This window comes from Amblyomma americanum, chromosome 4 (assembly GCF_052857255.1).
Source record: "Amblyomma americanum isolate KBUSLIRL-KWMA chromosome 4, ASM5285725v1, whole genome shotgun sequence".
NCBI lineage: Eukaryota > Metazoa > Arthropoda > Arachnida > Ixodida > Ixodidae > Amblyomma > Amblyomma americanum.
Window position 1 is genome coordinate 220,776,374 of NC_135500.1, and position 12,596 is coordinate 220,788,969.

General features: G+C 45.4%; 2 protein-coding genes across 4 annotated transcripts in view; both read right to left on the reverse strand.

The window, feature by feature from the left end:
* Positions 1–2,137: 2,137 nt before the first annotated feature.
* egh (beta-1,4-mannosyltransferase egh) lies at positions 2,138–5,062 on the reverse strand. Its single transcript, XM_077663559.1, has 2 exons — positions 4,749–5,062; positions 2,138–4,267 (listed from the first exon to the last, which is right to left on the reverse strand). Exon 2 carries the CDS (start codon positions 4,224–4,226, stop codon positions 2,847–2,849), a length of 1,380 nt encoding a protein of 459 aa, XP_077519685.1. The 5' UTR covers positions 4,227–4,267; positions 4,749–5,062; the 3' UTR covers positions 2,138–2,846.
* Positions 5,063–6,165: 1,103 nt separating this feature from the next.
* The window catches only part of POSH (SH3 domain containing ring finger posh), a 55,914-nt gene continuing 49,483 nt past the window's right edge, over positions 6,166–12,596 (reverse strand). For all 3 annotated transcript variants that reach the window (XM_077663563.1, XM_077663561.1, XM_077663562.1), the window contains 2 exons: positions 10,175–10,300; positions 6,166–9,907 (listed from right to left, as the gene is read on the reverse strand). In XM_077663563.1, coding sequence (XP_077519689.1) covers positions 9,739–9,907; positions 10,175–10,300 — 295 coding nt within the window. In that variant the 3' untranslated portion in view covers positions 6,166–9,738. The remainder of the gene's footprint in view (positions 9,908–10,174; positions 10,301–12,596) is intronic.

The following is a 12,596-nucleotide window of genomic DNA, read 5'->3' on the forward strand; positions in this document are numbered from 1 at the left end:
CGGCATGTGACAAGCTCTTATGCTGGTGTTTACGTCTGTCATGGCGCCGACAAGAATGACTGACTGCGACAGAACCACACCGAACAACTAGTTCACATGGGCATGAGCCGCACTATCAACGTTAAGAAAATCTTTTCCCGCGAATACCTGTTCGACTACTCAACGTTCCCATGCTTGCCTGCAGTGCAAACCTTACTTAAGGACAGGAACTATAGGTTTTGAGTGGCTACAGTGTCGGCAGTATCGTGCTCTGCGGTGAAGAGGCGTTAAGAAACGACGCAACATGCGGCCTGAGAGCTGGCTTTAAATAAAAATTGCTTTGATAAAAATTTCAGAAATGAAAGGCAATAAACTGTTCCACGTAACCCGCTATTGTTTGTATTTTTACTTGGACCACCTCACGGTGAAATTAACGGGTGTTTCTGGCTCAAAACGTACTTTTTCAACTTATGTATTTTTTTTACTTCTGTGTACGCAGTTTCATCACCTATAACATTTATTATAGGTACTAGACATCTAGAGAAACAAAACGGTTGTTTCCGAATTTCCGAGAGATAGTTGATGTTTAAAACAAAAAACGACAAAAATGACACATTTTCATACTTTTCGATTTTTTAAAAATATTTATGCGATATAAAGCTGCATGCTCCGACTTATATCGAAAGACCGAATCTGTGCAAATGCCATAAAAAAATGTCTGAAGTGTTTTTTAAAAATTTGAATTTATTAATTATTGAGCAGCGCCTGGTTTCTCGCGTTTTCGAATTATTCAAACTGCTCTCACCTCATGAATAAATTTTTTTTCGGGAAAAATGTTTCAGGCTTTCATTATGCACATTACGATAAGTTTCCATGAATTTTTTTAAACAAATTGGAGATGGTCGAGCGCAATGCCTGGGACACTTGGCGTGGAATGACCCATAAATGAAAAACCCGCACTGGAGGAATGCGAAAGCATTGACGCCTCCTCATTTCTCTGTTTCACTAGTCTCCTCTCTTTGCTTCACTTGTCCCTTCTCACATTTACTCGATTAAGCACTGATTTAAATTCATCCAATTTCCCAATTACCGCAATCGTCTTACTTAAAGAAGTTCCATCAGTTGCCCATTTTGAGTTTTCAAACTTGGCGCCACACTTAGTTTTCAAATTTGGCGCGACGCGTTGGCTCCGCCCACTTTTTTGGCTCTAACTAATCGCTCTATCGACATCTTTTTTTGCGCAGTATCCTCACATCATCCTCTTTCGATTGCAGCCATTCATTTGGCACTACCTCTTCCAAGCTCCTCACAACTGCTGCGGACACGACCTTGCCGACATAGCCTATAAGTAAAGCTTTATAGTAAAGCTTTCGCTTTAATAACTTGCAAAACAGTTTCAATCCATTACAATGTTTAGGTCAGCCTGCTTCAAGAGCCAGAATAGCAGCAAACATCGAATACATTGCAGCTCTTATTCATGCATATGGCTCACGTGACCTAAAGCTACCTTTGATGTCGCAGGCATCATTCAGTTGATTAAACCAAAACAGTACGAGGAAAAATTCAGTTATGGATTATTTAGCACTCCTGTGAACATCACACATTGTTCGAGATGATGTATGCACCCATAAATGTGGACACCATCTCTAATGGGGTTCACACCGCAGCTACTTTAGAGCAGTGTTAATCGAAGAAGCACTATTAAGGTAGCTACGTAGACTACTGTTTGGTAGAAAGAGAAAACAAGAGCATCATGAATGCAATCCAATGCAATCCCTTCATGCTCTCTTCCCTGCAGTGTTCTTCAGCAGGCAACATTCATCTTGGGTTGGGAAGCATTCGGATTAGCTGCAGTCTGTGCAAAGTTTGTCTAGAAAACATGAGTGGTTGCAAGTGGCATGCTGTGGAATGGCAACAGCAAAATGTGACAGCACTTCCTGCACTGGATGTATGTGTGGTTTGTGCAGTGCTGATGCCCTGAAAAAAAAAAAAGCGATCATGGTCAGATCCATGCTCTCCGGATCTTACCATCACCTCTGCCACAAAGCAGTGCCTCATGAAAGAAAGTGTTTCCATAGCAAAAATGTTGTTGTAGAGAGAAGAAAATGACTTGCAGCTGCAGCACGTGACCGGACTGCTGCAAAAAAGAAAACACTACTACACTGTGCTCCAGGCATTTATTTGCAAAACCTCAAAGAAGTTTTAGTACACATGGAACATCCAGTCATCTAATGTAGCAGCCAGGCTAGCAAGCACACAATGACTAAAAGAAAACATGAGAACTCTGCTCCATGATCCATCTTGAGTACTTGAGCAAAACAAACTTTACGGCCCACAAAGGGCCGGCCAACAGTTGAATGCGTGCCAGCTGTGGTGCAACTACTGTTGATGTGGATGCCCAGAGATTGGCCACAGGTACAAACCTCAGTGCGTGCTACTTGGCTCTTAACCTGCTGTACAACCTTTCTGCATCGAGGCACTCAAATTAATTTCTCTTGAACTATCTGCAGTATAACACCTTTGTGCATCCTCGAGTGTGGTGTTCACGCATGCAGTAAACATAACCGGTAACAGTTTTTTTCTCATCAAGCTAACTTCTTTGGACTGGACACAGGTGTCCTCTTTTAAACTGAAGCCATGCATGGGCTGGCCAGCCAGCCCAGTTTCTTTGGCGCCTACTTTCAGTGCTTTGGATGCCAGTGCAGCATGGCATGTTGCATTTATACACAATCCTAGTTGAAAGTGGTGACACTAAAAGCAGCATAACAAATAACTTAGTGCACAAAAACAATCATTCTTAGATTAGTAAAAGAAAAAGCAAGAAGGAGGCTCACAACAAGCACGGTAGACCAAGATGTCTGGAAAGCTCATACATTGATGGGGCGTTCGAGCTGCTTTGAGACTACGTAGAAGCGGTGCTTCTTGCCAAAGCAGCCCCAGAGGACAGCCACGTTTTCGATGGCCACGTTGAACGGGATGGTCGACAGAGCTCCCAGGAGGCAGAGGAAGAAGCGCACTGGCCCCAGCCGATACAAGCTGAAGGACTTGATGACGCCAAAGATGTACATGTACAGATTCATAGCCCCCACAAAGGCACACAGAAAGTTGAGCAGCGACGGGCAGGGTAGGGGCCAAAAGGCAGCCAGAACGAGGTTGGATGTGCTCAACGGAATCGTCGCCCAGGAGTAGAGAGCAAGGGCCAGGAACAGCTTGTGGCGCAATGGGATGGCGCTGCTGTGGACCACGAGGAAGATGCCCTGGAGCCATCGCTTGCGCTGCTGCAGGAAGTCCCAGAAGGAGAAGGGACTCTTCTCCCACATTTCGCCTGGAATGAAGTCAAATGTGTAGCCTTCCCGGTACGCCACCATGCTGAAGAAGCAGTCCTCGGCAATGGAGCCATCCGGACCGTGGTCAAAGGACACCTTGCGCTCAGCGCCTGCCCGGGTCACCACGTATGAGCCCTTCCAGCTGAACAGAGGTCGATGAAAGGCCCAGAACTGGAAGCGCAGCTTGCCCATGTCATCAGCCACACGGAAGCTGTCGGCTAAGGTAGTGACCCAGTTGACAACGCGCTCATTGGCGTACGTGATGAGCCCCTGGCCAAAGGCATGCTTGCCATCGAGGGCAAAATTGAGGATGCCTCGAACGGAGTCCTCTGTCATCAGGGTCTCCTCATCCAGGTGCACGATCCAGTCGTCGTCACCTAGGATGCTCACGTCGTCCTCGAGGCAGTACTGAAGGGCCCTTGCCTTGAACAGGGCACCACTCTTGGGTCGGTACGTGGACGGCACCACCACCTCACGGATGCGGGGGTGCTTGGGCAGGTTCAGAGGCTTGTCCGTGACGATTTCCACGATGAAGTTTTCCAGACCAACCTCGGCACAGGTTTCAATGTTCCGCGCGACGTTGGTACGCACGAGGTCGGGATAGTCGCCACGCGTGACAACGCGTATGCAGATGAAAGGTGCCAGCAGAGGCGAGCCCTTGAGGCGCACCTTCTCGGGAAAAGCGTTGTACAGCAGCAGGCCTAGACAGTTGCAAATGCACTGGGGCAGCGCTAGCACCGTCAGTAGCCGCATCAGGTACAGCACGATTGTCCAGGGCCAGCCATACTGCTCCACAGGGTCCAGATCGTCGTAGCTGAACTTCCACAGGTGGATGCCTCCCGTGAACACCTCGAAAGCCAGGATCAGACCCACGCAGAGGCAACAGTGCAGCAAGTGCTTGGCACGGCTACTCAGCTGCATCTTCGGGAATCGGACTGCCCCGCCGGTACCTAGGCTGCGACCTGCAATGGGTGGCATGTTTACAGACAGAGGAGTAGCCTTGATTTCGGCATTGTCCTCTCAGACAACTTGTTTACGCGCAGATGAAGCGCTCGCTTCCTTTGCCCGAGCGAAGCATCTTCGCCCTGAACGAGAGCTTACCTCCGCGAGTTACGGGCCTGGGTCCCTAATCTTTTTTCGAGATGATATTAACCTGCAGCGCAAACACAACGTGGGCACAAGAGACTTTCCTGTTATGCCAGCGGAAGTTACGGAAAGCTGTGGAGTGTTTACATACAGACTTCGCATCGAAGCAGAATATAAAACCATAACAATTTAATCCGCATCAGGAAGGAAATGAATAAACCCGCGCCCCAAAACGCGGCTATGGTGTGTTAGATGGGCGTTACCCTTGAGTAATGCTGAAGTTACCAACAAGTTTTATTCAGAATACTTCATGAATAGGGCACCACAGATTACGCACTGGAGCGAAAGCGTACTTACGAAAGACGGTTTCGGCGACCAAACGCTGAGGCCAGCGCTGAAGATTTGTTAAGCTGACCAGCGCTTAGCAGCCATGGCTGGCCGGCCCGCTAGGCTTCAGGGGGCCACGGGAAGAGTGAAAGAGGAAAGCATGAAAACTTGACGCAAAACTTGATATCGGGTGATGGTGATGATAGTGACAAGAACGTCGTTCGGCGTTTTGCAAGGAACACCAAGCAATACGCAAAGAGCCACTGGGAAAGGAACCAGCAAGTTCTGGAGCTGAGAGGAGGAAGAAAGGGAGAAAAAAAAAAATGCGTTCCAATGGAAAAGCCAGCAGGATTGGCTACCGACAGCTCAGTTCATTGCGTTTCACAACTTGCCGTTAATGCATTTCGAATAGTTTCACGGTTGTAGTACTTCCTTTGCGCGCTCTTCTGACTCATAAATCTGTGACGGGTCATTGTAAGAGCACCACGTGTATCGGTGCACTCATTTTCCAATGTGCAAAGGTTTCACTACATCTATATAGGACTTTCTTTGCGACTAGTTCGTAGATGCACAAGCGAATCATTGCCCTTGGAGCATGCCTTGGAGTTAAAAATATTTCTAGAAATTGGTTTCAGCAATCCGCAGCTCGCACTGAATTCAGGTCGCATAACTTTAGCCTTTCAGCGCACGATCGCTAACTATTTAAACGAAACGCAAGCTCAGGCAGCGAACCGACGTGCGCTAAAGGGGCGGAACATATAAATGCCCTCAATGGCCACTGAATTGAGCATTAAGACGACTAACCGGAACTCTGAAGAAAAAAAAAAATCAGTGGTGCAATAAATGTAAGCTGGCACTGACTTGCTTTATAGCTGAGGCAAAATCTTCCAGAAGTAAAAAAATTCAGTTCAGTGCAAGGCTCGTGAAACTACTGTTTGTTGTATTTGTACCGAAGCGAAACACGAGGCTATGAGGGATGCTGCAGTGAGCCTGATTTAGACCACCTGTGGTTCTCTACAGTGTGCAGACATTGCACAGGCATTTTAGTAATTCGTCTCCATCAATACCCGCGACCTTGCAATCAGCAGCCAAATGCCGAAGCCACTGAGCCATGGTGGCGAGTTACTAAAGTGTTTGATGCAAGACAGCATCACAAACTTTGCTGTGCATTTCAAAATGTTCAGATCAAATCGCATATGCTTCCTTGCTTAGCAGCATAAGCAATGTTTACTGCACTGGCACGCACGAAGCACAAATGGCAACATTATGCTTAGAAAACAAATTTTGCCTTGCATATCGCTATCATTGGAAAACATCTCAAATATTTCAAACAAGTGAGAATAATCAGAAAAACTGCAGAAATATTAATTCTCTGGGAGCATATCTCTGAACATCCCCAGTCCGAGGTGCCAGCAAGAATTGAGACAGTAAAACACAGATGATACTGTACATGGCAACAATTTTATTTCAACATTGTGAATGTAAAACATACTGGCAGCTGCCGAATGAACACCTGCCAAGATGAGTGCACGACTTGGCATTGCCAGAGTGATCACAACCGTACCAGTGACTTGTAAACATGCACTCGTAAACTTTTGATGAAGTTTGTGTATCTGAGTGCAAGAATGGGGTTTATAGCTTAACAGAGCTCAACAAGGGAAAAAAAGAAATAGCTGGGACGAACTTTTGAGGCCTTGTTGCCACACACAAAAAAATCGACAATAATGGAATGCAAAATTGTGACATGTTAAATATGTTGATGCAATGTTTCATTTTGGCACCTTAGTGCATCAGCTGCCCCTTGCACTGAGCTTTCGCCAACCTCAGTGCTACATGGTCTGTACATTACTAACTCGCCAAAGCCCGCATGCCAACATGGCAAAATGAGAATGTTATATTAGCTTTCCTTGTAAACAGCATTCAGTATATTACAACTAGACCTTGCACACATGGAAGCTTAGTAGTGTAAGGGCAAGAGTACATGAAAAATAAGCAAATGAACATACAAACTGATAAGCCAACAAGCTACAAGAGGAATAAATTAATTCGCAAACAACAAGAATAATGCAAAGAACGTTTAACAAATGGAGAAAATGAAGCCATTGAAGGCCAAATGCAGCATACGCATTGCACTTGGTTATGTACATGTACAAAAAAGAAACGCTGCCACGAGCACAGCATGTCTTTATTTCAATGAAAAGCTGCCCCTTCATGCCCTGCTTCAAATATGAAGTGTCTCACTAACCTTGGTGCGATGAAATGCCGTTCAAGAGAGTAGCAGAAAAATACCTGTCATGCTTAGCCAACAAGGTCAAGTTTTAGAGGTGTATTCTTGCTGCTGTGCCAGATTTTCACGAAAATTCCCTATTGTGAAACTCATTTTCACAACACATTTCTGCATAGATTCCGAGAAGCGCGCATCTTGTGAAGCATTTCTCCGTCAAAATCACGAATACTGCTTTCTGTTCTGGCCTGGCGTGGCTCTAATAGGAGAAAACGTGTTGCAATTTCATGGGGCGTTCGATTCCAATCCGAACTATTGGTGCCCTGCCGATTTACAGTTGGACTTGCATGTCTAAAACCATGCAACATCTCGGGAAACTTTCACAACAAAATTCTGTAAACCTAGCAACACAGCCTGCAGCATAGGTCAGTTATGCAAAAAAAATCAAAAGCAGTGAATGACTGTGAAACAACCTTGCATTTGGTCAAACACTGCAGTTGCTATTCCCAAATTTTTGCATGCAGTAAATGTAACAATTTTACTGACTAATATATTTTTACTTCTCACGCACCCCTTGTTTTGACCAAGATGCCTCTGGAAAAAATGAGGGGTACAGAAGTAACATGCATTTGCTTCATGTTCGTGTGTGCAGTATGTGGCATTGCTGTTGAAAGCACTTCACATAGTATTGATCTGCACAGATTGCCCTAAAACAACAACAAAAAGGCAGTGTGGATGAGGTCAACGGAAAAATGAAGCTAAACCTAAGTTGTGCCACTCTTCCACCCAGTGCCAGAAAAAACTTATGGGACATCACAAATGTTCTTTAGCTCAATCTCTTATACATAGAAAAACGGGTCAATAAAACAAGGCAATGAATCCTACTGACAACTAAACAAGCTCATCAGGGAATATGAGTATGAGGCATCTATTGGATTCAAACTCCACTGTAAATTGCGACATCCTGGGGCTGAGTAACAGTAACCGAACAGTAAAAAGAAGTAATGTAAATGCACGGGGCAGAGACACAATAAATAGAGCAAATGAAAAGTAAAATTCCTATGTCCGGTGCACTATCAGATCACTTGAACACCAAGATTCTGAAGGATTATTTACAGAGTATGCATTTACAAGCACCAGTCTGTATGTACCAGGTAAACGGCAATGGCAGGTGCATTTAAAATGTTTCAAGATTCATCAAGACCACTATGTACAGGGAGGGCTCTATGTTACACAGACTTGGTTTCACAGTATAACCCTGCAGTCCTTCTACGCGAAAAACACTGCTTTTCAAGCTCCTTATTGCTCCCATCTTCACATTTCACGTGGAAGAATAGAACAGAGAGCACGCACTGTGCTTGGAGTCTGCATTAAATGCAATGTGGAGTCACACGTGGGGGAGAGAGAGGAAAAAAAATAAAGCTGGAGGCACTACTACCGTATTCACCTGTTAGCAGTTGTGCAGGCTGCTTCAGCTCGGGACACACATCATCATGAAAATTCACATCACTGAAAAAAGTTAGTGCCGTGTTAGCTGTTAGTGACTGTGTTGCTATTTATGAACAGTACAGGTGGCTTTCTCCATACATACAAAACGAGTGGCAACATTTGTGTTACCAATGCAATGCAAGCACTATGTAATATTATGAACCCTTAATGTAAATTTCAAGTAATTTGAGCTTATGAGCATATCTCACAGATTATTTCTGTGTATAAACATGGGGATTCACTAAAAAACTGAATGATGTAGATATGGGCAGGTTGCAGTTGTGGTGCATCTAGGTAACACAAGGTATGCTGAAGAAGTTGGCACGGAAAAACGAGGACAAGTGAGACAAAGACGAGCGCTACTCACAACTGAAGGTTTATTCCAGACATAAGCTCGAATAAATAGAAAACGAACAGGAACAAAATAACGTCATGAACAACACATGCTACCCCGTGAATCCCAATGATTTGGTCAAGAACAGATACAGATAGGGAGTATCTGTTCTTGACCAAATTATTGGGATTTACGGGGTAACATGTGTTGTTCATGACGTTACTGTTTTGTTCTTGTTGGTTTTCCTATTTATTCGAGCTTATGTCTGGAATAAACCTTCAGTTGTGAGTAGCGCTCGTCTTTGTCTCACTTGTCCTCGTTTTTCCGCGACAACTTTTTCAGTGCGCATATCAAACAACTAGCCCAACTTTCTGCTCTCGTAACACAAGGCAGTTATCGCAACCAAACAACCGAAACTAAAGTAAATGCTTCACAAAGTTGGGGTACAATTTAAAGGCCATACAGATGAGTGACACTCATTTCGGATTGCAAATAGACACAGAAGCTTTCTGTTTACATGCCGCTGCCATAGAAACACTCAAAAAAATCGAGCACAAATGAAATTTCAGCATCTGAAAGATCGGTCGGCCACTCTAAAAGCCTGGCTCATTTCACAAGGATCAACCAAGTTCTGCATCCAGAAAGGAGTGCTACTATCCAAGCCAGGCATTGCAAAAAAAGGTCATTTAATAGAATACATGGGTTCAAACCAATGAATGGCTGCTTGAAACACAACAGCGGAGCCAAGACAAACTTCTCTCCACAACAGTGCAATTCGCTAAAGGCTGGTAAGTAAGAGCAGCAGTGCAAGCCACACACAAGTGCACCCAGCACTAGGCTAATACACTTTTCTAAAAGAAAGCAAGCTCCAAAAGCAGCCGCAACATTCGCCAACCTTCCTGTTTTCCCCAAAATGTCCCGTGAGTAGTGCGTCATGTCCTGTAAATGAAGACGTGGAGGAAAGAACAAGTGCCTCAAAAGCTCTCAACAAAGCTGCCAGGGAAGAGCCCAGTTTTTCCCGTCCTCTGCAAGGTGCCTTTGAACCAGCCGTCCTCCCGCTTCTTGTGCACATACACCACGTCTCCCTGCTTGAGCTCCAGCTCATACTCGCTGTTTGGAGGGTAAGGCACGATGCAGCGAAACCTGCAAAAACAGCCCGTCAGATCTCTTGCACTGAACTGATGCAGCCTGCAAATTTCCTTACCTTACTTTCTCAGCATGACCCTGCTAAGTTTCCCTTTTTTTTTTTTGACCCCACTGCATGCTGCTAAGGGAGCCGGAATTTTCAATTACCACAACATCAACACACTTTACCGTGGACACAAAGTTCTAAAGCTAACGCTGTAGGGGGGCCTAGTGTATAACAACCTATGACTGGCTTATCTTTGCAGCCCAAGCCAAGACACACACCTTTCCCTGACAAGAGGAGCAGGCTGCTTGGGCCTCGCCTTGAGGCTGTCGTTTCCATCCAGAGAGCTGGTCTTCTTGTGCAGTGCTTGTTGGCTGCCTAGCACCTCGCTTGGGCACGAGCCCGACCTGCACAGAGACCAGCCAATGCACTTCCCAACAAGGGCACACTCAGCCGCTTACAAGCTGTGTACCTATACTCAATTACAGCCACTATGTACAAGCAAAAGTGACATGACCATCACAATGCAAATTGGGGCCATTGCAACCAGTCCCAGAGAGACCAAACATCTAAGGACACAGAGGCATCAAAACCTCGCATGTGGGGATGTGCTGCCGATGTGCACAAACATCAATACCCCAGTAGCTATCACTTCCCGTGCCAGCAATGTAAAAGGATTTGGGCCGAGTGAATGAGAAAAAAAAAGTGCTATGTGCGCATGGCATCACTCTGGCATACACACGGTTCATGGTTAAGTAGGCCCTGGCAAATGAAATGGCAGTTTCTTCTATTTCTCAATTTTTTTTTCATAACACTCGAGTCTTTCATCTCTCTTGACAAAAAAATTATAGCGAAATATGCAGTACAAATTTAGAAAATTTAGCTTTTTTTACTTGTGGCCGTCGAAAATTGAGTGAATCGCACTTCTGATGGTCCCAGTTCACTGCGAATTCCACAGGTTTGTGACGAAACAGCACCATCATAATAACAAAAAATAACGAAAAATTTCAATTTTTCAAAGGTGGCGTACTCGTAGTTCAATACACTCTAAAGCAGGGATTCTCAAACTGGGTTCCGCGGGCTGCTTTTGTGGTGCACCCCAATGGATCTATGCCGCAAGCAGACACTAATTTTAAAGCATTAGCTCGAGCTTGTGCTCTCATGCCATCCGCAGCACAGACCTTGGCAGCATGCCCAGATGCTGTATGCCGCGGCCACGAATGGTGCGGCATGTTTGTGTTTTGACGAGAGAGCCAGCTGCGCGGTGGCTCACCCAGTGAAGTTGGCAGCGTGCCAAGACACTGCTGCATCCAGCCGCGCCTGTACACGCATGTTTAGAACGCTGGCAAGATTGTGTGGAAGGGCCGTGGCACACACGACTACACGTGCTGGGCGCATGGCGACAAAGTGCACCGCCGAACTAGCCGAGAAAGCTGTCGTCGCGCTGATGGCGGAGCACCAATAAAAGCCGGACAATGCGTGGAGACCAGCCAGTCGAGTGCATGAATGCGGGCAAACGCTCGTCTTGCGACTGCAGTTTTCTGCGTTCATGTCTTGGGGTCAGAGGCCTGAGCACAGGTGAGATGGGCACTGAGTGAAAAACCGATTGCTAAAAGCAAAAAAACAAACAAACCTTTAAAAAGGTCAATGAAACAGAAAAAAAAAACACGAAGGGTCTATTCACAAGCAACATTGACCAGTCGTGGTGCTTGTCATGACCGATTGTGATGGGAGGGGGGCTTCCCTGGCATATCTTGAAGTCTGTTGGGGTTCCCCGAGGCAAAAAAGTTTGAGAACCCCTGCTCTAAAGTATTTAGTATATCTAAAAAGTTTCACGGTCTAATTCAACATCCAACTACCATAAAATCGATATATTTGATGCATTCGATGCTTAGTTTAGCTTATGGGGGTTTAATGTACCAGTGACTCAGGCTATGGGGACGCCGTAGTGAAGGGTTCCGGAAATTCTGACCACCTGGGGTTCCTTAACATGCACTGACATCACACAGTACATGGGCTTCTAGAATTTCGCCTGACTCAAAAGACGCAGATTTGATCCTAGCCGTGGCAGCCAAATTTTGCCTCCATCGAAATTCGACCGCCGCAGCTGGGGTCGAACCTGCGTCTTTTGGGTCGGCAGCCGAGTGCCATAACTACTGAGCCACCATGATACACCCGAAGCACTGAAATAGTGATTTTTAAGTAAAATGCAGAACTTCGTGCCCTTCGGTTCCTGCAACCACATCCCCCATGGTCTTGATTTTGGCCTTGTTCAAAAGATGGCACGCTTCCCTAAGCCCTGGTATTACTCACTATTGTGAAATCCTAGCGGTACGTCCGTATTCTCCTGTTTTCTGATGCCTCTACAGCAACCTTCGAATGGCTGGCGTGCGGAGTTCAGATGAGATTTTCTGAACTTTGTGTTTTTTTTCAACCTGACTAGCCTTATGAAAGTTTTCGTTACGTTTATATGGTGCAATTCCAATTAATCTTATACCGTTGAATTCAGAAAGAACTATGTTATGGAGCTATTCTATTTTTTATGGCAGAGTCAAACATACCAAATTTCACAACATATTTATAATTATGTTTCATGGATTACGACGTTAGAACGACATGCAGTGGGATCGCAGCAGCAATGACGATGGCGCAACTGTGTACGAGTAGTCCAATCACTGGTACATTTTAGTTTTGGAATGTGCC